This window comes from Canis aureus, chromosome 6, assembly GCF_053574225.1.
Source record: "Canis aureus isolate CA01 chromosome 6, VMU_Caureus_v.1.0, whole genome shotgun sequence".
Lineage (NCBI taxonomy): Eukaryota > Metazoa > Chordata > Mammalia > Carnivora > Canidae > Canis > Canis aureus.
In genome coordinates, this window is record NC_135616.1 from 67303914 (window position 1) to 67328871 (window position 24958).

General features: G+C 55.6%; 1 protein-coding gene across 3 annotated transcripts; it reads right to left on the minus strand.

The window, feature by feature from the left end:
- Window positions 1-1059: 1059 nt before the first annotated feature.
- On the minus strand, window positions 1060-13306 carry LHX4 (LIM homeobox 4). 3 transcript variants are annotated; one of them, XM_077902087.1, is made up of 4 exons: window positions 13087-13306; window positions 8604-8758; window positions 8062-8233; window positions 1060-5932 (listed from the first exon to the last, which is right to left on the minus strand). In XM_077902087.1, exons 1-4 carry the CDS (start codon window positions 13139-13141, stop codon window positions 5538-5540), a joined length of 777 nt encoding a protein of 258 aa, XP_077758213.1. In that variant the 5' UTR covers window positions 13142-13306; the 3' UTR covers window positions 1060-5537. The 3 variants fall into 3 exon arrangements, with proteins under 3 accessions (XP_077758213.1, XP_077758212.1, XP_077758211.1); XM_077902086.1 differs by lacking the exon at window positions 13087-13306 and adding an exon at window positions 9470-11749; XM_077902085.1 differs by lacking the exon at window positions 13087-13306 and adding an exon at window positions 9405-11749.
- Between the last annotated feature and the right edge of the window lie 11652 nt (window positions 13307-24958).

Sequence of the window (24958 nt, forward strand, 5' to 3'; positions counted from 1 at the left end):
GAGCCTGCTTCTCCCTCTGTGTCTCTACCCCGCTCCCCCGTGTCTCTCATGAATAAATAAATAAAATCTTGTGTAAAATATGACAGAGAAGACGCCACGGTCTAAGGAGTCTCCAAATATTTCACCAAGTGCTCCAGGATAGTGAGTAGCTGAAGTGATGAGGTTTCCTCTGCCCATTCTCCCTAGGCAGACTCCATCAGCACTGTCCAGTAGAACGCTCTGCAGGGATTGAAATGTTCTGCATCTGCGTGTCCAAATACGGTAGCTACTAAGCACATGAAATAGAGCTGGAGGGAGGAACAAAACTTGCAGTTTTATTGAATGTATTAATCAATTTAAATAGCCACATGTGACTAGTAACTGCCATTGGGACAGGGCACCTCTTTTGGGATCTTCTCTTCAAATACAACCAATCACTAACGAAAAAAAGCACTCTAGTTTTTCCTAGTTGGAAGCCCAGCTCTAAATATGAGGATTTTCTTTCTTTCTTTTCTTTTCTTTTTTTTTTTTTTTTTTTGATGAAAGAAGCTGTGTTGCTTTTTCCATTCCAGCTGAACTTCAGATCCTGCACACTAATAAAGCCTCTTGCAGAGGAGAAATCTGAATGAATATTTTTTTCTAGAAAAGCATGTCAAGGAGCCCTGATGAGTCTGATGAGGTGTTTCTATCCCCCTGTCCACCCCTCACCCAAATACAGATGTTTGCACGTACTTTCTCTAGAGAGAAAATGTTTAAGTGTGAAGGACTTTAAAAATGCAACAGGACAAACATTAACTAAGATTATGTGGTCAGTGGGTCTTCTCTGCCCACCCTCTAAGTTTCCGAGCAAAGGATCGGGCTCCAGAAAATTGCCATAAGCCAGAGCACTTCCTCTAATCAAACAACCATTATTGAGCTGGTGTTCGTGGTTGTGAGTAGTTCTGGCATTCAGAGTTGTATTTTGGGTTTCCTTCTGGTGGTGAAAGGATCCCATGTCAGCTTAGCTTTTTGTTCTAATTATATCAAGAGAAAAAAACATCCAGAGAACCAAAATGAAAAGCAGGACACATCAGCTTCTAAAGAATTTCCATATTTATTTGACATAATTTTACCATACACATCTCATGCCAACACACAGGAGGCATATACAAACAAACGCACCAGCTTCTGTGTTCCAAAGTCACATGGCAATAAATAAGGATGGGTGGGTCCCTTTTTTTTCTTTTTTTTTTCCCCCAGGAAATGAGACTTCATTTCTTTTTAACTGTACAAAATTTACACTGCAAAGGGTGAGGGCAACAATCCAGAGCGTAGGGGATCTGGGACTTTGAGGTCTGAATGCAAGTTCAGAGCAGCTTCTGAGGCCCTGCAGCCCTGAACCCACATGATTGGCTGAACACAGTCCTCAAGTGGGGAAGTACAAATGATTCTTGTCTCTAGGTGGGCAGCAGACGCGAGTGGGGGTGTCCTTCTCTGTCCACCTGTGCTCTGCCTCCCTAAGGAAAGGAATGCTTGGCACACCTCCCAAACCTGCAGCTGTCTCCTCACCAGAGCTAGCAGCATGAAACTGTGCTTTCCGTGGGGTCCTACCAAGCAGTGTGTGGATGGGATGGCTTTGCCGTGCTCTCTCTTTTTGGCTCCAGTCCCCATGTTAGAGCAGTTGGAGCAACTACTGCAAAAAGGGCCAATTGACCAATCCAAGAAAGAGAGAGCCAGTGATGTGCTTTTTATTTAGCTTTCAGCATGCCCAGAGCCCGTCAGCAGCAGCCAATAAAACAAAACTCATTTCCGCTTAATTGAATTTTTCTTCATCTCACGGTTTCCAATTTTTAAAGTGCAATGTTTAAAAATGAGCCTCCTCAGTCCTTCCAGACCCTGCTGGCTGAGGAGGTATGGTCATCATTTCCACGGTTATAACCGGGTTGTCAGTAGTGGTGCGTGGGAGGGGTTCCATGGGAGCATGGACACCAGTCAGAGCACCGTCATGGAGCACTTCTGCTAAGCCGGAGCCCTGAAGCCCCTCCTGCAAGGAGGCAGTCATTTCAGAATAACCAGCTGGAGCTTCAGAGGCATTCATGTCTTTTGTTCTACAGATCTCTCACACTTTTTGCAGTGTCAACGTAATTATGCAGACCTAACGGCCCCAGTGATCCTACTAGATTTCATGTTTTACACTGGCAAGAAAACAAAAACAAAAATGACCAAGTTTTAAAGACACTCCCAAATGCTTGTTTTAGGTCTCGTTCTCTTTCCCTGATGTTTCACCATCCTAGTTTGCAGGAATAATGTTATCAGTATGGTAGTTGGTTTTTATTTTACGTTATTTTCATAACTACCAGATGGGGCAGGAAAGAGAAAGCACGAACATGGACAGCAGTTTGCCTCGAGTTGCACAGCAAGTCCCCGAAAGGAGCCAGGCTCCCCAGCAGTGCGATTCACCTAGAGGGCTGGCTGAGCCCCTGGATTTGGTAGTTCCTCTATGCTTTTCCTACTTCTCAACAAATGTAGATTCTTCTATAGCTGCTCAGGTCCCATTTTTGCTCATACTAGTTATCCCTGGAAACTGGGGGTTTTTGTTTTTCTTTTTGTCTTTAACTTGACTCCTGGATTCAGAAGCCTCCTACCCTAAGATCAGCCGGGCACAGCAGAAAATGGTTGCTAGTTAATTGCCCTCTTAGAGCCAAAGACAAATCCAAATATTGTAAATGCCTCTAGAAGTTCTCATTTCGTTTTCCAAAATTCATCCATATTGTTTTAGTAAGGAGGGAACAGCTCCTATGTAGCACCTTATACCTCAGTAACAGACTAATACCATAATATTAGACTATCACTGTGATGAGGAATAGAGGAGTGCCTTGAAGAGAATCTCAAGGTGACGTTCTATTCTCCCTCTCTGAACCACAGAAGAGCCAAGGAAGTCTTGGCATGTTGTGGCTCCTGGATGCCACTGGCCCATCCACGTGCTAACCTCACTTGCAAGACGATCCACTTCGAATCCGAGGCCTCTTGCGGCTGTACTTCTAAATGAGGCACCAGCGTTTGCTGCTTTCTGGGCCGGAGGTTTAGGGAACTTCCTTCAAGCTCCCCCCACTGGCTTTCTGGCCAGTGCTCTCGCCAGGGCTCTGCAAGCCAACCAACCCCTCCGAAACCAAAGAGGCTACGACAGCCACCGACTGCACCGCTCACTGAGTGCCGCAAGAGACCTCTGTCACTAGTGGGAATAGGGACAGCCTCCCAGTCTCCCACCATTGAATCAGGAGTGAGCATGAGGAAGTTACGTACAGAAACTAAAACAGGTGACCTTCAGCTGCTCTTAAAAAAAACTGCCACGCTGAGCGGGCATGGCTCTCTAGAGAGTCTTCCCCCCCAGCTGCACCGTAATCCCCAAAAACATGAAGGTCCTCTGAGGTCTCATGAGATACGAGACCAAAGAGTCAAAACCCGCGAGACTGGGCTGGGTGGAACAGTTTGCAACTGGTTCACTGCCCTACCCTTTCTCCTGCGTAGGGTAAGCAGCCTGCTGAGACTAGTGTGTGTAAGCAGCTGTCCTCCTAAAAGACAGCTGGTCTTCCTTTCCTTCGCGTGGCTTCTGGTCTTACATTTGTGTCCCGCCCTCACTCCCAGTGTTGCACTATTGGGGAATTCCCAGTAGCCAACTGGCTGGGTGTAACACACCACCATCCCTACACCCGGAGCCTTAAGAAGTCTATATTTGTGGACTCTCCAAGCAAAAATCACAGCAATTGCAGCACACCAAAAAATAAGGGTACAATCCAAACCGATCAGAGCAAAGGTGGCCCGAAGGCTGATGCCAGGACTCTACTGACTTACATGTTTTAAAGAAGGTTGCCTGACCTCAGTTTAGTCCTGTAAAGGAGGTTATGGTAGATGCAGTGGCCACAGTGGAAGTGTTTTGTGTCTTCCTTTAGCCCGCCCAGCACATGCCTAAATCTCGTGGTCCTCAAAGGTGACGAAGCATTCACAGAAGGGAAGCCCCTCAGGATCTGTGGCCTCATCACTTCACGTGAAGGAAAGGCAATGCCTACTTACCCTTTCCTACTCTCTGATCGTGCTGAAGAGAATGGAGGCAGCAAGAGGCGAACCACCATCTCCCAAGGGGACCGGCCGAAGGCCCGCCTGGCTAACCACTGCGTGCTCATGGGGAACTCCCTGCTGCACCACCTGCTCAGCGTGGCCTCTCCACGCTGAGGACGCTGTGGAGTCTGCGCGGGGTGGGGGGGTGGGGGGCGCCTCCAGCTGGGTGAGGGGCTAGAGCCAGCCTGCAAGCCGAGGGTCTTTGCAGCCCCTGGCTGGGGAGCGCTGCCTCTGGGGCCGCAGAGCCTGGGAGCTGCAACCCCCCAATGCTCGGAACGTTTCGCACCATCTCAGGGCTGCTCCCTAGGGCTTCCTCCCAACCAAGCTAGGCCAGAAAGCATTACTAGTTTTGGGAAGAGACCAGCGCTGTCCCGCTGAGTCAGCTACCCCAGAGAAAGCTCTCTTTTGTAAAGGGCTGGGGAGGGCTGGCTGCTGGCCGGATGGGCTCGCGAGCTCACCTACACCGGCTCCCGCAAGAATGACGCGGTATCATCTCAGTCCGCGGGATGGGGAGCTCGGGGAGGCACGTCTGCCCACGGCTAAGCTAGCGGCGGGCACGGTTAGAGTCCCGGCGCCCTGCCCGAGTGCACTGATTGTCGTTCTGTTCTCTCCGAATTTTAGCTTTGATCCCTTTGCGACCCACAGCCTGTCTTGTGGAATGAATGATAGGAGCAAATTAAAAAGGCACACTGTGCACCGAGGGGACTCTTCGGGCCGTCGCTGTGATGGTCCAAGGCCACTCAGCTCCAGCCTGAGTCACCTGCAAGGAAAACCACTTCTTGCCATCAGGATTCAGTGAGAGGGACAGGATTTCTTAAAAACCCAAAATGACAAATATCGTCTGGCTTGTACTTCTGGGCAGGGAAGAAGTCATATTTTTCACAGCAAAAAAAAAAAAAAAAAAAAAAGGGGACATTTTCAATATCAAACGGTGGCCATCAAAGTTTTCACTGACCTTTAATAAGTGATTTTTTATTTTCAAAATGAGCGTTCAATAGGGTGGTCCAGAAATCACTTTTATTATACTCAAGGGCCATGATGCCTCTACCTTAGGAATCTCAGTTCTGGAGAGAGCAGTGGTTCAGGAGGCAGCTCATGAGACACACTCGTCGGAGCAGAGTTCCCAAAGGCCAAGATGGCCTGACAGTCACCTCGTGCCACCAAGCACCGAGCAGCCAAAGCCTGTAAGCAGGACGGGGGTAGGAAGCCACCAAGCAGCACCCTAGCGCTCTAGGCTCTGCGCCCCTGTGCTGTGTTCTGGGAGGAGGCCGCCTTCCCACTACTTCCCCGGGATGACAGGGCCCTAGCGTGGTCTCTCGACCACCTAGGGATCAGCGGAGGACTTCCATTGAAAATAATGGAAATTCACATTGGCGCACTTTTGATCCTTAAAAGGCAAGTCTCTTTTGATCCTTGAAGATATTTTCTCAAGCCAGGACGGGTAGGGTGGGGAGGAGAGATGTTTAAAAAGGAGGATGATCCATTTCATCGAGCCAAGAGGCTGGGCTAGTTGGAAAGTCGGGATAGCCTACACTGCTTCCTGTGGAGATGTCAGAGGTGGGTCCCCCAGCCATGGCTCTCAGCGTCTGGCTGACTCCCTGCCCTGCATGCGCAATGATGCCCAAATTACTGTCCACCGTGTAATCCAGCCCATTGAGCAAAGGAGCGTGGGATGGCAGGGACGATATGGAGGAGGGAGACTGGGGGATTCCATAAGGGCTCCCATCCCTCAAGTCCTGATAGGATTGTCCTGTCCCGTCCATGGAGAAGCTCCCATTCATTAACTGTCCGCCTGTAACGTCCCCCACGTTGCCATAAATCCTATTGGTGTGGCCAAGTTCTGAGAGAATTTGATCCTCTGTGGACAAAAGAACGGAGATTTATTGTCAGCCGCCAGGACTCCAGTGGTCCCTGTTCTTCACAACCTAGGAATACACATGACCAAGAAAGAAGCCCAAGGATGGCAGCTGCCTCGCTGCCTATGCATGAGTCAGACAGACACGTCAACCTGGCATCCAGAGACTGACCCGCATCAAGGGAAAAAAAGAAGAAACACCTGCAGAGACTGAATGCAGATCCCGGAAGGCTGGACAGATGTCTGGTAAGTTTGTTGGCCCCGTGTGGCTCATGTACTAAAATGGCTCTGCTAAAGAATATGAATGCCTGAGGTTTGTGGCTCATACGTTACCAACCTCACAAATGGAAACTACGTGCTGACAAGATTTAATCTGAAAGCTTTCAGGCTGAGAAAAGTCCTTGGTTTCACTGGTTGGGAAAGAAACAGGCCCATGTGCTAAGGGTAGCTGAGGACCACTCTTAGGCATGTATACAAAATCCTTCTGGTCTACCTGGAAAAGCAGGTTCAATACTGAAAGACGTGGTTTCTCTATCGAATAAGCTCTTCACCGGGGACAAAGTATTGACTTGATTAAGGCAAACGGACCTTCTTGTTTCTTGAAGAATTTCATTAAGGGTTTCTAATGGAATCTGTGCTACCTAGAAGAACTCATCTCTCCAACAGAGGCAAGCAGTTTTAGTGTTAAAAAATAAAGTGTTATAGAATTATCCAGAGAGACCCATGACGGGTCAACCGGGGGTCCCATGTGCACCCAACACAAAAGAGCTACAAAGCAAGACTTAACCATCCTGCATGTGTCCCAGACATGGATTTTGGCAGCTCAAATGAGATCAGATGGCTTTCCTAACCAGCAGGACTGGAAGGTGAGCACAGGCCCTTGAGCCCTTCCTGGGGTCCCACAGGACAGACTTCTAGAGTGAGCTACAGTCCTCTTGGGGCATCATGTTCCATCCTCTGCCCCACCAACTTCCTCTTCTGTTCCCACTCTGGACCTATGCAGCAGTTCCTAGCAAGCCTCCCCAGACTGAACTTCAACACCCACTCCTGGCAACCTGCCCGCCCCCCACTCTGCCCTGAAAATGGAAAAGAAAGGAGATCTCATGCTCCTTAAAGGGAACAGAAGGATAAAGGCTCAGCTCCATTATGTGGCCTTTTGCCTATACCTGTCACTCCATACGACCCTCTGTGGGGGCCGCAGACTCCCTGTGGTGGCAGTCATGTCTTCCAAGTGTTCAGCTGTGCTGAGCTTCACCCAAACACATCCATAGTCAGCCATGTTCATTGAACCCCACGCCACCACTGAGATGGGCAAGGATGTGATTATTCCCCAGTTATAGATGCAGAAACTGAGGAAGCAAATCAATCTGAGAGAGCCACAATTGGCAACCAGATTTCGGACCCCCGCTCACTACTCTTCCTGTCCACCCACAACAGAGGACCTTCCACAGCTGAGGACTCAGTAAATGAGAACAGGTACGGCTGTTTGCAAACAACCTCAGATCCAGAGCATGCAGTGATTTGCAAATTTTGCTGATGCACAGATCTGAACGGAGCGCATGCTGCGAAGCTTCTGTGCAGGGGACAGGATGACGTGGGCGGTGGGGGAGGGGATTTCAGAAGTGAGGCCTGTCCCCATCCCACATGCACTCACAGTATTGATCTCCCCCAGGGGCAAAGGGCCTCTTGAGCATGTCCTCCCTACCACCAGGAGAGGAGGAAGGGGTTGCTCCAGGGGGTCACGGGAGGGAGGCCAGCGCCCCTGCAAAGGAGGGAAATGCAGGAGAGGGTCTGAGGGCAGGGGCCAAGACACAGCTGTCTGCTCCTGGCTGCACGGGCCGGTGAGAGAGCCCCAGTCAGCAGGAAAGGAGGGGAGGCCTTGGGGCCCATGGTCCTGGGGAACCCAGCTTCCACATTCCAGCAGCAGAGCTCTCTTGTCTTCTCCTCCTTGTCCCACCTGAAAGGGCCACTGCCTCCCCCACCCCCCACCCTTTACTGCAAGTCGCAGGGAAGAGCCTGCATTCAGGAGACAGGCGTCAGGCCTCAAGAAAGATCCCTCCTGTGTGTCAAGAATTACTGTTTCCCAGGGGCCTTTCCTAAGGCCTCGGCCTCGCCCCTCCAGCCCTGCTCACCTCGGAAGCTCAGCTCACTGTCACTAACCCCACAGTCCTCTGCAGAGCTCTCCTTCTCCTGCTTACTGCCTCCGCGGCTCCTCTTGACGCTCTTATAGAACTGCCCCCAGCGGTGCCGCCCCGCGTCCTTCTTCAGGCGCTTCTCCTTGGCCCTTCTGTTCTGAAACCAAACCTGCCACACAAGCAGAAGGGACACACTCGGGGGGTGTCCACCCCAAACCCCAGGCTCCCCAAGACAGCTAGCTGGAGACAGGCGCTGAAGCGTTGGTGGAGCTCAGGGCCAGGAGTGCCCCAAGCCCACTACTCCCTGCCCCAGGGCCTCAGAACTCCCTCTCTGCTTCCAGGAGCTTCCCTTCCCGGGGTCACGGCCCGAGCCCAGCTCCCCAGAGTGCTCCCTGAACCTCCACCTCCTCCTGGCAGAGCGCAGAGGGCGCAGATCCATACCCCAGCCCCCCCACAGCCCAGCAGGAGGACGCAGGCCCAGCCCCCCCCACCCCACCGACACGGCAGAGGAGGCCGGGGGCGGGTAGCTGGGGCCTCACCTGGACGACCCTCATGTCCAGGCCCGTCTCCGACGACAGCTGCTCCCTCACGTGCCGGGCGGGCTTGGGGGAGTTCTTGTAGGCGTTCTTTAGCGTCTCCAGCTGCTTGGCTGTGATGGTGGTCCTGGGCCGCTTAGCTCCGGCCTCGGAGTCATCTGCAGTGAAGAGCCCTCCTTACTGGCTTCTGCCCGCCCAGAGCAGCTGGCGCTCATCCCTCCCTCCTCTTCGCACGCGGTCTTGCCCACCGTGTGCTGAGCCACGGGGACGAGGGGAGGAATGGTGGACGGCCTCGCCCCAGGCCTTCCCGGGTCACGGAGACGTGAGGACAACAGCCCTTCGCTGGCCTTCCATCTGCCACCTGCCAGCCCGGCCACACGGGGGCTCCCACCAGCCTGCAGGTGTAAGTTCCACGGGCTTCCCTGTCGTGGCAAACACCCTGCCGGGCCAGCCGGGCCTCAGTAGCTGGGCTGTGAGGCTGAAGGAGCCAGGGCTGCCCCAGACACCCCTGCCCCGCCTCCCCTCCACGGCCTCTCATTTCCCAGACCCCTTTGCGGTGGCCTCCCTGGCTCAGCAGGGGTGGCCTGCGCATTCACGCGTCCTCTAAGCCGTGTCCACCAACTATAGGTCAGAACCCACTAATGGGTTTGTGCTGTCAATTGAGTGGATTAAAAACCGGGGGGGGGGGGAATGTGCTGCATGGGATGGGATGGGATACATGAGGGCAGGTACGGTCTCACAGGAGTTGTTTGGGGTTCACGGTATGAATATATATGTGTACTGAGGTGAAAATGAGTTTCTTACTCGGGGTCATAGTCAAACTTTTTGAAAACCACTGGTCTGAAGAGTGTTCAGGACAACCCACTGACCGAGCAACATTCTCAAGTGGATTCTGAGCAGATAAGCCTGGTGTTCCTGGTAGTCAGAGCTGGTTTGTCCAGTCAGAGGCAGAGAGGCGCCCGGTGCATGCAGGAGCACACAGGCGGGTGTGGACGCTTGGTCTCCTGTCCCAGCACTAGACTTCCATCTGCTCTCTGTATGGCACCTCCACTCAGTCAACAAACCACCACGGCATCCCTGGCTCTCTGGGTTTTCTGGGTTCCCTCCCCTGTGTCCTTTAACATGTCTCTGCTACACCTCTACCTTCCTCTCTTTTTTCTTTCCTTTCCATTCAAGAAAACCCTCTCTGATGATCAATAATGGCCAACATTTGCTAAGCACCTACTATGTGCCTGGTGTGAGCTGAGAACTTTATGGGCAAACAATTCTCATGACAATTCTAAAAAGGGTTTCTTGCAGTCAGAAGACCTGGGTTTGACATTCTTGTTGAGTGAGGGAGTGACATGGGCCTGTGGCCTCCCCACTCTGAAGCCTGGGACAACACAGCCTGCCCTGAGCTGGGCACCATGTTGTAAGAATCAGTTGTGCAGGCCGAGTCCACACCACTGTCATGTACATGGCAGAGGGAGCATGAAGTCCCCAGTCCTCTCTTCTCAGGCTGTTTCCTTCTTCAGAGCCATTACTGTCCTCAAACCCCAGCCACCCAACCCCTCCCTGGAGCCCTGGATCCAAAGAGAAAGCTTCCAGAGCCACTGTGGCAGACTGTAGAAAACCTCCAAAATTCTCTAAATTCTGTCATAAGGAATCAATCCCTTCTGCCCATATTTGTAAAGAGAACAGCATGACAGCCTTTGATGCCAACAGGAAATAGTGCCCTTTTAAAACATCAATACAGTCTTGAGATATAAAATTTGAAATAATGAAACCAGCAAAAAAAATTAATTCATCAAGAATTGTCTAATTTTTAAATAGGCTGGCCTAATTATTTAGAAATGGTTTTCTTTGCCACGGCCACTGGGGTATAGCCGTCATCCTGGGTCGGTGGCCCACTGGTCCAGAACTGCTGTCTATGTGCACATGACTTTCTTCTTGCGATTATGGGGACTATTATGCTGTTATTTTAACATTCACTGTTATTATAATTTAAAATCTTTTTTATATCCTATAACAATGTCATCCAAGTATTCATTAAGTAGTGGTGGCAGTGCTCGTGCTGAAAAATGTACCCAAAAATCAATAACTTTGGTACGGAAGTTAAATGTGATAAAACGCTATGAAGAAGGCCAAGCGAGACCACGATATCCTAGGCTGTTAATTTAGGAGAGAGCATTCTGCAAGGTATTAGAGATAGTGCTGAGAAAATAAAAAGTAGCATTAAGGCAAAGATACACTTCACCAGTTATGGATTTATGTGCTTCCAGAATACATCCCCCCTCCTACTTTTTACATTAATTCCTATGGGAAAATTAGTCTTAAAATATGTTGGTTTTGAATTATGCAGGGTCTCCTAGCACTTGTCCCTGGCATAAAATGCAACCTCATTATATTGAAAATGCAAATATCCAGGGAGATATAACAAATGAACAAAATCATTCACACTAAGGTACAAATAGCTGATACTGGTCCTTTGTGTAACACAAGGGAGGGAACTGGAAGCCTGAAAGAAGGTTTAGATCAGCCGGGAGGAATTAAAACAAAAAGAACCAGGTGTCCCAAAGAAGAGAAAGGTCAGGAATACTGTGTAACCTCCACTACTTGAAAACCTAAAGCAGATCTCAGCCCCCTGTTTGCATTCCTCTTCAACGTTGTCCTCACCCTCCCCTCAGCATCCACCCCACAGGCGTCATCCTATTTGAACCTCGGGAAACAGCCTATGCGGCAGGTGCTGTTACCCCCACCGCCTCCCCATACAGAGCTGAGAAACCAAGGCTGAACCAGTTACACAGCTGGCCAGGGGACCCCCAGGTTAGTGACTGAGCAGAGGTGTCCACCAGCCTCTGGTGCCAAATCCGGTGTACTACCAAGGTCTGGTACAGCACAGACAATCCTTGATAAGAGTGTTCACTCCACATCATTCTTGCCTCCCAGCTAGTCTCCCCCTCTTCTCGAACCATCCCCAGCAGAGCTGGATGCAAGGCCAGGTCTAAAAAGGCCTCCAATGAGGAGAAGCAGCCACCAGCCTGGAGGGAGGTGGCACATTCCTAGCATCCCTGGGGAAGGGCATCAGAGTTCCAAAGGCAGCTGGGGATCTCTGAGTCCATCTGCTTTGATGGTTTATCCCCGACAAGATGCCCTAATCTTCTATGACATCATAATTGACTCCAAAGCAGCAGCATCAAGGGAGTCTTAAGGAACCAGAATAGATGAATACATTAAGGCAGAGAGCCTGGGAATGGGCTTGCCGAGGTCCCAGAAAGAGGTGAAAGGAGACCAAAGGCCTGTCCATCCTGAAAGGCCAGGGCTGTGGGGGTTCTGGGAGAAGAAAGTGGAAGCCTCTGACTCAGGCGCCCCTGCAGTGCTGTCCTGCTCACCTCCCACCAAAGCCAAGCTTGGCTCCAGCTGCCTCTCCAAAACGGCCCCTATACCTCTGCCTCCGCACCACCACAAAACCCTCAAACTGTGGTTATTCAGCAAAAATATACTCATTTCTCCATGGCTGTCTCAGATCTATAAAACACATGTGTGGGGGGCCCAGGAAAGATCTAGAAGATGACACATGACATTGTTGTCGCTTTTTTTCCCATCAAGCCCAGAGCTGTTGAGAGCTGCTCTTTGCAGTAACACCCTGAGTGGATGAAAATTCTAGTCAAAGGCAAATGGCCTTGATGTTTTGTGTTTGGGCATCTGAGATTCCCAGGGAGAGTTGGGCCAAATTCCACATCTGGAGCCAGGGTGAAGGGCACAGCCCCTGGGCACCCAGCTGTGAGTGAGGAGCCCGAGGTGGGGCTACAGGGGAGGGGTCACCGCCCTGTCCAGGCCCCGGAAAGGCCCCTGGCTGCTCCAGAACACGGCGCTGGAGGGCAGAGCAGCGGCCCTGCCCAGGCTGCCCCCATGGGGGCAGGTTTTTTCCAGGTGCACTGTTAACCCTGCGGCCTGACAATGACAACCCCGTGGAGGTCTCTGCGTAGAGCCTGGGCCCCAAGGGGGCTGAGAGAAGGGCAGGTGGGTAGGAAGCTCTGTGGTTGACTGGTATCAGGGCCTTGGGGAGACACAGGGAGTCCTCACCTCACCTGCCCTCGGCAAGCCCACAGCCTGAGACGGGAAACAGAACGCAGTTAACCGAAAGGGGAGCCAACTTAGGCCGGCGCTGGGCTCGCTGACAAGCCTGTGAGGTGTGGGGGCCCCGAGGTACACGTGCACCGCAGGACACGAGACCAGTGAGCAGCCCCGGCGCCCTCCCAGCCCCACCCCAGGCTAGGAGCCAGCCACATAGGCCATGACCAATGCAGGGGCCGGGCTGCTCTCTCTACCTCTAACCCGATTAACGCTGCAGTGAAGCCCGCCAGAGAGGAAGTGGGGGGGGGGAGCGGTGCGGGACCTGCGGAGGGCTCTGAGGGACAGGCAGCGCGCACCCAGGAGGACCCGGCCCGGGGCGCCACCCGGACAGAGGCCTGGAGAGGGCCGCGAGCGGGGCGCCTCGGCCTACCGTTCTGCTTGGCCGTCTCGTAGTCCTCCTTGCACACCAGCCGCCCGTCCTCCATGAGGTAGAACTCGTCGCCCGTGGCCAGCTGCCGGTTACAGATGATGCAGGCGAAGCAGTGCAGGTGGTAGACGAAGTCCTGCGCCTTGCGCACCACCTGGGTCGGGGGGATGCCCTGCTGGCAGGCCGTGCATTTTGTGCCGAAGCGCCTGTTGGGGCAGCAGGAAGGGATGAGAGCGCGTGGTGGGGGGAAGGGGGGGTCTGGCCATCCCCCACGTCCTAATCAGCCGATTCCCACATGGGGTGGCCATGGGCATCCGGGCCTGGGCCTGCCCCCCAACCCCGTGCTTACCATCCACTCCCATCTCCGCCCGCCCTCAGTGTTTTGCGCCCCGGGCTCTTTAACCACCAGGGGAAGAGCTGGGTCACAGTGGTCTCCAGTGCCTCTTCTAGGGCTGACACACCAGGGCTCCCACTGCCCGGTCAGTACCCCCGAGCCCCTCGAGCAGGCTGGTCTTCAGCTTTCCCGTGAGGCCTAGAGGACCAGCCCCACCGGGCAACTGCGTGTGTTCATGAGCCAGTGTGCAAAGAGCCTCCAGCTGACAGTGCTCCCACAAGGGGAGCCAGGAGACCGCTCGTGCCAGCGTCGACACTGCAGTTCTGGAGAAACTCGACTCTGGCAGCAAGAGCAAGGCTCTCCGCCCCACACCGAAGCCCTCCAGGCCAGCCCCCATCCCCTCCCCACGCACAGCCCCTGAGCTGAGCTGGTCTGCCGTGAGCCCAGGAGTCCGCATTTCACACCCCTGCACCATTCGGGACGAGGAGTCTGCAGACCTCAGTGTGAACGACGGTGCTTCAGCCCTCTCCCGCGGCTATTCTTTTCTGGACCAGCACTGAGGCAAGAGGAAGGCGCCACATGCCACCCTGGGCCAAGGGTCAGAAGTGGGGGAGGCAGACACAGTGAAAATGGAGTCCAGTGGGGTCGAGGGGGCCCCCTTCCCCATGCGCCCATAGGCACAGAGCCACATGGGTAGTCGCAGAGGGCCGAGGGGAATTTGGGGCCAGTGTAGACAAGGGTGACGAAGGGGGGGCTCCACTGTAGGTGAGGCTTGCCTGCTTCAGGAGGAAGGCGGGAGGGGTTGGAGAGGCAGGGGCAGAGTTTAAAACAGCAATCAACCTAATTATTCATGACATTTCACACAGCAGAACTTTATCTTCTTCAGGATGAAAGACTTCGCCTAATGGATCTGGGGAAGGTTTGATTTTAATGGTCCTTTTAACTAATGCTTATAGGCAGCCTGATTTCCCCTGAAAGGACAGTACATATTTCATCCACATTAATACCAAATAAATTAATTATGGTCATGGCTATCATGATGAATCCCAGATTAATGCAGAATGATGGGTCTCTTATGCAGTAATGATACCTGCTGGGGGGCTCCAGGGGCCTGGAGCAGGCGCGGCCAGCTGCCACTTCAGGAGCTCCCCGCCCAGCAACAAGGTGTCACGCAAGGGAGTTGAGGAGGGTCTCTAAGTCTAGAAGTGTGGCCCAGGGGTCAGCTCTTCTGAGACAAGCTCTGAGAAGGGTGTTGGGCTGTGAGGGGCTGGGGCAACTGGCTCAGAGGGACCCCAGACTCCTGAGCCCCTGGAAAGCCTCTCGGTTTGGCGAGGAGGGTGGGGGGCGCAGGAGCAGGCCTCCACTGCAGGTGTTCTCCAGCCCCCGGCTCAGGATGGACTCTGCAAACTGCCCCCGGGTCCTTCGAAATTGTACAGTGGGGGGGGGGGTTCATTAGATTTTCAAGGGGTACAGGACCCAGAAACGGAGAGTTAACACTGGTTGAATGAATACATCATCAGCTAACCATGCTTTACAGAGGCGACCCAGGGAGGAGCCGAAATCTGAGGATGGAGAACGAAGTACACTGTCAGCTCTAGAAAGTTCTACACCTCCCAGAATGCAGGTGAAACCCGGCTTCTTCAACAGCTGCTGTTTAACCACGTCAGCCCGTGTTAAAGAGGAAGGCAGGCAGGCACCCAGTTCTATCTTGTGTGAGTGGGTGTGTGTATGTGTGTGCTTGGGGGACAAAGAGAAAAGAAGCCTGTGTGTCTATGTGTTACTAGAATGTGTTTCCGAAATGCCCGCAGTTTGCATGTCCTCTCCAGGCCAATTCAGAAAGCCGGTGCTAGAAATGAGGGGATCCCTGGGGGGCTCAGTGGTTTGGCGTCCACCTTGGGCCCGGGGCGTGGTCGTGGAGTCCCAGGATCGGGTCCCTCATCCGGCTTCTGCAAAGAACCTGCTTCTCCCTCTGCCTGTGTCTCGGCCTCTCTCTCTCTCTCTCTCTCTCTCATGAATAAATAAATAAAATTTTTTAAAAAAGAAAGAAATGAAACCAGGCCTTCGGCATGCTCCCTGCAAACCCTCCCAACATGAAACACCAGAAGTCGAGCGTCCAAATCCTTTGCTGCAGATGCTAGAGCTAAAGCAGCTCCAGAGAAGAACGAGAGTTTTCCAAAAAGCAAGTGTGGTCTTGTCGAGGGGAGGGGGGCTCAGGGGAGGCTCCAGAACAGTGAGGAGCCCTTGGAGAGGACCCATCTCTCTCCACTGGGAAGCGGACCATGGCTTTCAGGAACCAGAAGCCCAGTTGACACCAGAGCCCCAGAGGCATGAAAGATAACGGGGGTATAAATTTAATTTACATACCGACATTGATTCATGAGTAAGGGGGGCAAGTGCACAAGAAAAATGAAAAATAAATGGACTTTCCCACCAGCATTTTTTAGCAATTGAAGCAATTTTCCTGATTGTGGGATTTATACTGATAGTAAGTGGAAGTTGCTCCTATTACCTTTCTCCCCTGGAGCACGGCCAGTGGGACCCTCAATGCGGAGACTGCGCCCGTCCCCTTGACCCACAGGGCTCCCCCAGCCCCGCCCCCCCGGGGGGCACCCCTGGGACCTGTGGTCAGGGCCAGTGGAGGGGGGGGCGCCGCCCTGCGGGGGTGGCTCCGCAATGGAGACATGTGCCGGGGCTTCCGGGGCTTAGACCAGCCAGAGTCACCCACGAGGCGCGGCGCCTGGAGGGCTGGGTGGCTGCTTTGGGGACGGGCAGTGCCAGGGCAGCCGAAGCCCAAGGGCCCTGGTCCTGGGCTGCCGGCTGCCGCACACAGGGGCCGCGTCGGAGCACCCGGAGCAAACCTGAAGGATGCTGGGGCGGCGCGGAGCTGGCCACCCGCCTTCTGAGGGATTCTCCGGGCCGTACCCCGTCATCCTATCCCGGGCACCCCGGGGTGCAGGCCGTGCTCTCTCTGGCCAGGCCTCCCGGGGGAAGGCAGTGGAGCTGCCCCAAACGACGACGTGCGGGGAAGGACCTGCTAATGGCCGCACCACTTGCCTCCTCAGGCGGCATCACCGGAAATCCTCTTATCTCTGCCCGGCGCGTAGTGGGCAAGGAAGGCTGGGCGGCTGAGGGAGGGAAGGACACACCGCGTGACGAGGGGGGGACGCGGCGTCGGGGGGAGACCGCGTGACGGGGGGAGACCGCGTGACGGGGTGACCGCCTAAGGGAAGACCGCGTAAGGGGGAGACCGCTTGATGGGGGGGTGTGACCACGTGACGGGGAGACCGCCTGCGTGACGGGGGGGGGGAAGAGACCCCGTAAGGCGGAGAGACCGCGTGAGGGGGGGAGGCCGCGTGGGGGGGGAGACCGCGTGAGGGGAGGAGGCCGCATGAGGGGGGGAGGCCGCGTGATGGGGGGAGGCCGCGTGAGGCGGGGAGACCGCGTGAGGCGGGGAGGCCGCGTGAGGGGGGGAGACCGCGTGAGGGGGGGAGGCCGCGTGAGGGGGGGAGGCCGCGTGAGGCGGGGAGACCGCGTGAGGGGGGGAGACCGCGTGAGGGGAGGAGGCCGCGTGAGGGGGGGAGGCCGCGTGACGGGGGGAGGCCGCGTGAGGCGGGGAGGCCGCGTGAGGGGGGGAGACCGCGTGAGGCGGGGAGACCTGTGAGGCGGGGAGGCCGCGTGAGGGGGGGAGACCGCGTGAGGCGGAGAGACCTGTGAGGGGGGGAGACCGCGTGACGGCGGGGAGGCCGCGTGAGGGGGGGAGGCCGCGTTAGGCGGGGAGGCCGCGTGACGGGGGGAGGCCGCGTGAGGGGGGGAGGCCGCGTGATGGAGGGAGGCCACGTGAGGGGGGGAGACCACGTGACGGGGGGGGAGAGACCGCGTAAGGCGGAGAGACCGTGTGAGGGGGGGAGACCGCGTGAGGGGGGGAGGCCGCGTGAGGGGGGGAGGCCGCGTGATGGAGGGAGGCCACGTGAGGGGGGGAGACCACGTGACGGGGGGGGAGAGACCGCGTAAGGCAGAGAGACCGTGTGAGGGGGGAGACCGCGTGAGGGGGGGAGGCCGCGTGAGGGGGGGAGGCCGCGTTAGGCGGGGAGGCCGCGTGACGGGGGAGGCCGCGTGAGGGGGGGAGGCCGCGTGATGGAGGGAGGCCACGTGAGGGGGGGAGACCACGTGACGGGGGGGGAGAGACCGCGTAAGGCGGAGAGACCGTGTGAGGGGGGGAGACCGCGTGAGGGGGGGAGGCCGCGTGATGGAGGGAGGCCACGTGAGGGGGGGAGACCACGTGACGGGGGGGGGAGAGACCGCGTAAGGCAGAGAGACCGTGTGAGGGGGGAGACCGCGTGAGGGGGGAGGCCGCGTGAGGGGGGGAGGCCGCGTGAGGGGGGGAGACCACGTGACGGGGGGGGGGAGAGACCGCGTAAGGCGGAGAGACCGTGTGAGGGGGGGAGACCGCGTGAGGGGGGGAGGCCGCGTGAGGGGGGGAGGCCGCGTGATGGAGGGAGGCCGCGTGAGGGGGGGAGACCACGTGACGGGGGGGGGAGAGACCGCGTAAGGCGGAGAGACCGTGTGAGGGGGGTAGACCGCGTGAGGGGGGGAGGCCGCGTGAGGGGGGGAGGCCGCGTGATGGGGGGAGGCCGCGTGAGGCGGGGAGACCGTGTGGGGGGGGAGACCGCGTGACGGGGGGAGACCGCGTGAGGCGGAAAGACCTGTGAGGGGGGGAGACCGCGTGAGGGGGGGGAGGCCGCGTGACGGCGGGGAGACCGCGTGAGGGAGGAGACCGCGTGACGGGGAGGCCGCGTGGAGTGCTCCTTAAATCCTGCCTATACAGGCAGGGCAGGACACGCACAGAGCAATACTGCTGCTCCCATCAGAAGCTTTTCCGAGAAAGGAATGGAAGCGGGGTTGCTGCGAGGCCACGGTTGAGGAAAACATGAAGCCCCGCGCCAGCCTCACGCCCGGTCCCCGGTGTGCGCCCTCCTAACGCCTGAGAAGCTGAGGCTCAGGTGGGTGCGGCCCGGGCCGCAGCTCACAAAGGCGACGAGTGAGAAAAGCGGGGCCGACCTCGGGCTTCTGATAACCCGGCGGGCTCACGGCGGGACCCCAGCAGCCATCCCCCGCGAAGATGACTGGGGCAGAGGGGCCCTGTCCCCCTGCACCCCGCCAGCGGCTCCGAGCCACAGAGCATGAGGCTCCCCCCCTGCAATGCGGGGGCTGCCCCTGGAGCCTCCACCCCAGGCGCCCCCCCCCCCCTGCTTGTGCACCGGCCAGCATGACGGGCCTGGGCCGCTTGGCTGGGGCAATGCCCAGACATCACCACCTACAGCCGGGCTGCCCCTGAGCCCGGGGAGGGGGCCAGGCCTGGGTCCTTGGTCGCACCCTGGGCTCCCAGTGCCCAGAGCCCGAGTCCCCCCTGCACCCCTGCTGCTCTTGATAGGCCTGGCAGGACCACTCTGCAGGGCAGAGACAGACTCCAGGGTGGCTGGATCCTGCAGGAAGAGGGCAACAGGCAGGCCCTGCAGACACCACACCTTCTAGAAACAAGTGCACGTAAACCCTGTCCCACGGATGCGCTGGCACGTCCTGATTTTAAGTTCTATTCTGTGACCCCAGGTTCCGTATTCTGGGCCCTGAGACACTACTAAGGAGGGCAGTGCCTGTTCACGAAGCACCTACTGTGTGTGTCCCCTGCCCCCGTGGGCACATACTGGTGTTCCATCCACAGACCACAGGCTGTGCCCCCTGCGGTGCTCACTGCCACCCCAGCACTTCCCCCTAGGCCCTGGGATTATTCAGCTGCTGCCCTTCCTGCCATAATGCTGGGTGACTTGGCGTCCACACCGCAGTCCTCCCTGCCCCTGCTCCCTCAGTTCTTTGACCGCTTCCTCCGTCTCTACCCTTCCTCCACCCTCCCTGACCTTGCTTTTGGCAGGAACCGGGTGACTTACAGGCATTGCCCCCTTCGGCCACCCCCTCCTTGTCCTTCAGCTCCCTCCCTGTAGCACCCACTCCCCCAGGGTCCGTCTTGCTAACCCCTCCCCTGCACACACCCTCGCCTCCCCACCTTATGCTGCACCCTTTGCCTTCTCCACCCAGAACCCCACATGCCACCTCACTGATGGGGCTCAGTTCCAATCCGTGATCTGTGACTCAAGAGGGCCTGAGAAGCACAGCGCCCTTCCCCAGTCCACTTGCTCTCCCGTGCTCCCGGGCACCTCCTCCCCTCAGCCCCCTGCACTGTAGTCCCAGCCCACAGTTTCCTGTTGCCTGATGAAGATGAGCACTGGGCAGAGGCCCGCCCCCATGTGCTCCCACTATCCTGTCCAGCTGCCCATTTGTCTTGCTTTCCCTCGGCTTCCTACCGCAGAGCCATCTGTGCTCCTGTTGGAGGCTGATGCCCACCTAGACATGGAATCCGTGTTCTCTTGCCCAATAAGATCATCCCAATAAGCAACTGTTCCTTTCGCACCCACCCTCAGACGTGATTAGTTTTCCCTCCTGACTAGATCTGACCCAGCAGTGTACAAGCATGCTTATTATTTCTGCCACTTCAAAACTGTCTCCTGACCCCCCATCTTCCTCCATCTACCACCCACTTCTCTACTCCCTTTATAGGAAAACTCCTCAAAAGCAGGGTCTACGTGCAGGATTCCCGATGCCCCTGTTGCTGCTCTTCTCTCCAATCTACTCTGATGGTTAATTTTATGTGTCCTCTTGACTGGGTCACGGGCTGCCCAGACATTGGGTCAAGGATTATTCTGAATGTGTCTGTGAGGGTGTTTGGGATGAGATTAACATATGAATTAGTAGGTTGAGTAAAGCAGATTGCCCTCCCTGCTGTGGGTGGGCCTCATCCAATCAGTTGAAGGCTTGAACAGAGCAGAAAGGCTGACTCTCCCAAGAGTAAGAGGAAATTCCTCCTGCCTGACTTCCCTGAGCCGGCACATTGGCCTTGCCTTGCCTTTAGACTTGAACTGAAACATCAGCTCTTTGTGGGTGTCCAACCCACTGGCTTTTGGACTAGAATTTACACTCTCAGCTTTCCTGGGCCTCTGGCCTCCTGACTGCAGACCTCGGGGCTTCTCAGCCTCCTATTAAACACACACACATGCTGCTGGTTCTGATTCTCTGGGGAACCGACTGACACACACTCCCATTGGGCTGCCACCCACCAATGAGCCATGACCCCAGTGCCGCTGACCCAGTGGTGGGGTCTCATCTTCCCTGACCTTCCAGTGGCACTGGCTCTCTCCCTCCTCCTTAGAACACCACGCTCACGCTCCTGGCTTCAGGACTGGCTCTCCTGCTTCTGCCCCTCCCCACGGGCAGCCTCTCGCCTGGGACTCCACTTCCACTCAACCCCAGACCTCTCGCCCAACTCCGGACTGGTATGTCCCATTGCCCCCTTGGTCTCTCCTCCAGGATGTCCAAAACCAAACTCCTGATCCTCCCCAGAACCTGCCCCCATCACCGAACAGTGATTTCATCCTTCTAGTGACTATGGCTGAAAGCCTTGGAGAGCTCCACCCCATCTGTCAGCAAACCATGTTGGTACTACCCAAAATTCAATCCGAATTGGACCACTTCTGACCATCGGCTCTGCTGCCTCCCTAGTTCAGGCCACCATCAGGCCTTGCCCACAACTAAGGCTCTCCTGGCTTCGGCCCTTCCCCCATGACCCCACGTCACTCCCAGGGGCTCCCCCTGGCTCAGGGTAAAAGCCCAAGTCCCTTTACTGGCCTACAAGACCCTCACCCCCAGACGATCTAGCCTCGCTTCCCATCACTCTGCCTGCTTGCTCGCCCAGCTACCCTGGCCCCTCGGGCCCGCGACTTTGCCTTCCTCAGCTGAGAATGTTCTCTCCCCAGATACCTGCATGGCTCACGTCTGCATTTTCTGCAGGTCGCCCCTCGAGTGTCGCCCTCTCCAGGGGCATTTCTCCATCACCCCCGCCCCGATCCAGCACTCCCATGTCTCCAACAGATGCACAGCACAGTTCTTGTGTACCGTTCATCTCCGTCTCTAGAAGGCGAGCTCCATGCCAGCAGGACTGTATCTGTCTTTCCACCACTGCCTCTAGCACCTACAGCAGGACTTGCCAGGATACATGTCCTGTGAACAGCCGGTGAACTAACAGTGAATGACCCATCCTGGGTATGCATTAATACACGTGCCCCCTTTGTCGATGAGGAAACAAGTTCAGAGAGGTAGATAATATGCCAGAGGCCACACAGCCATCAACGGCGAAGCTGGGATTTGAACCCAATGCTCTTCCTTACTTGGCCATCGGGAGGCAGTCGGGGAGGGGCTTGCCCGGGCTCCCCACCTCCCATCAGCCTCTGTCATGGGTGGAGGGACTGCCACAGCACAGTGCACTGTCCCAAGGAAACAAAATACTGCATAACTTAATTTTATGTTCTAATTGCTTGGTGGTGATTTACTGCAAGCTGTATATTTTTTTCCCGGCTGACACTTCTCTCCATGTATTTCTTTTATCTATCACCACACTTGACAGGTAAGTTGCTGATATTTACTGTTACTGTATGTACCAATATTTCCAACATATATCACCACCACAGCCATGTCATGGACACATAAAGTTCTGCCCAAGATGGTCAGCCTTCTCTAGGCGTAGACAGGGGCCTTTGAAGAGGGCCTGACACCCGAAAGTGCCAGAGCCTTGGGGAGTGGATACACAGCACCCCCACAACACACATGTACACCTCCCAGACCCACTGGAACTGCCCCACGGTGTTCTGCCTTTTATTGGGGGGAGGGGATAATATAATGCTTTTCTTCTTAACAAACATTCAATATTATTCTGAGATGAATGCTACTGGAAAAGCTTTAGAATCGGTGACCTGGTCCAATTCCTCATTTAACGCAGAACTGGGGCCCAGAGAGGGGTAGTGACTTGTCCAAGACGACACAGGTCAGTTGGTAGCAGAAAAGGGACTAGAGCCCAGTTCCCCCTTTCCTTCAGCTGTGCTTCCCTCCTTCCCTGCTGGGGGTAGATTTGCTTCCCAAGAGGCAATGGGACATTGGATCCTGACCCAACTCTCTCCTACAAGAGTCCAGCCCACCTCCCTTAATCTGGGTAAACACACATCTGGCGCATAGACCGCAGGCAATTTCATGTGAGCTACGTCATTTAAACCACACAACCCCCTCATGGGCAGGTATTACCTACCGATTCCTTTTCACATATGGGGACAGGCTGGGAGCTGTCACCCACTGGCCCAACTACACTCCTCTTCCTTGCCACCCCTGTTCACTCACCTGTCACCAAACTACCCGGGCAGAAGAGCCACCTGGGATGTCTGCTTAAAAGCAGAACAGCCACCCCTGACTCCTGACTCCAGGCCCAGAAGCCGCACATTTAGCAAGGCCCCCAGAAGGCTCCCCTGCAGCTGTTGCATGGACCACTCAGAGAGACCCTGGGCACAGATGTTCTCAGTGCTCCTGTGGTGCCTGCAGGTTGCTTGTTGATTCTTGTCCCTCAAGATGTCAGTGGTGGTGTCGCAGGCGATGTGACAGGCAGTGGCAGGGACATTCAGGAACAAGAGGTCCTATCCAACCCCTCACACCAGAATGATCTGCTGTGCTGAGTGCTTCCACCATAGAGCCCAACTCTGGCCTGTGGCTCCTCCCCCAGCAGGGGAGATGCCCAGGAGCCAGAGCCACAAGCCAGACACCTGCTGTCGCAGGACTCTCTTGTGTGACCAGGGCCAGAGAACAAGCAAGAAGCGATCACAGCTGGCAGGTGCTGGGCAGGGAGTTTCAGGAGGCCCGGCAGGGAGAAGCTTCAAGCTGCAGAGGGGTGGTGCCGGGGGCTAGAGAGAGCACAGGCAATGGGGACAGAAAGAGAGGCCATTTGGGAGCTGGGAGCCTATGACTAAACGTCTGGGATGGAGATGAAGGAGAGAGAAGATGGTTGCGCCCCAGCAACAAAGAGACAGGAAGCTTCCACTGCTGGCTGGTGTGTTTTCCTGGGATAAAGAGGCTGCTCCACACTTCTCACTCCAATGGCACCCACATCCCTCTTTTCTTGGGGACCTGTTTCCACAGCCCAGATTCCACCGACTCCCAGGTTGATTTGCAACCACCTGGTCCCAAGCCGATGCCCCAGGGCCAAAAAGTCTCTGAGCTGCAGGTCCCACAGATGTCAGGAGGCCTTCACCCCAGGCTGGGCTGCAGGAGGGTGGGCAGGCACCGCTGAACTGGGGCCTCTGGGCGGGCAGACAGATAATCCTCGGACTCATCACCGCCTGATATACAGCCTCGGGTCCCAGGGGGAGCTGCTCGGCTAAGTAATTGCTTCTGCCTTGATTACAGGCCTTCGCAAATGACTGTGGGTCTGGTCCCACCAGTGTGTTTGAATCTTACAAATGTCCACATGCACAGACACTATCTGGACCATCTGATCGTTACCTTAAAAGGTTTAATTTGCTTAGCGAGGGAATTAGACTATAAACTATTCAGAAATTATGGAAAGTCACACGTCAAAGAGACCCTCCCCCTGTGGGTTCCCCAAGCACATTTTGCTAGGGAGAGAGAATGTGTGTGTGTGTGTGTGTGTGTGTGTGTGTGTATGTGTGTGTATGCATGAGCATCCACACACAGGTAGTGGGGAGGCTAGTAGGTGTGTAGTTACCAGAAATAACACTGGATTGACAAGAACCTGGCACACTGAACAACAACCAACCCCAGAACTAACTGAAGTGGCCTCTTCCTGGGGCAACAGAGTATAAATTGGCCACAGGGCACAGTTGCCTTTAGCTCAGGTCATGATCCCAGGGTCCTGGGATGGAGCCCTGAGTCTCCGGCTCCGGGGAATCTGAATTCTCCCTCTCCCTCTGCCTGCTGCTCCTTCTCTCTTTCTCTCTCTCTCTCAAATAATAAAATGAATGTAAAAAAAAAAAAAGCTGGTTAGAGGCGGCCACACAAGCATAGGCTGGTCCCTCCAGCTAGAACCAGGGCCCCTGCTCCGGGAAGGGAAGGCTGCGGGCTGCAGACACAGCCACACAGCTCTGGACCACACACGGAGGGATGGCACCCTGTGCGGAGAACTAGTGGTGGCTCCCCATGCCACCCCCACACCAACAGGTGGACAGTTGCTCCAATCATCTGACCTGACATTGAGCCTGGACACAGGCCACACCTCCTACCACCTCAAGACCCTGGGGTGCAGCCTTCTGCAGCCTCTGCCCACCGGAACCTCCTTCTTTCTTTTTCACTCCTCCCTACATACATCCACTGTCATGACCTTAATAAGAATAGCCCCTGATACTGACGACAACTAAGCACTTCCCTCATCTTACTCAATCCTCAGTAACTCAGAAAAGTAGAGATGTTTATTCTCATCTCTTTAGAGGCAAGACACTGAGGCTCAGGGGTCCAATGCCCCAGTGTCGCACAGAGTCTGGCTTCAGACCCAGAGCCTGCTCCCTCTGTGACGTCCACCTCGCAGAGAGGCTGAGCGGGCCTCTGCCCACATTACCTGATTTCCTGTGGGCATCTGCCCGGCCCAGCTGAGCCATGGGGTCC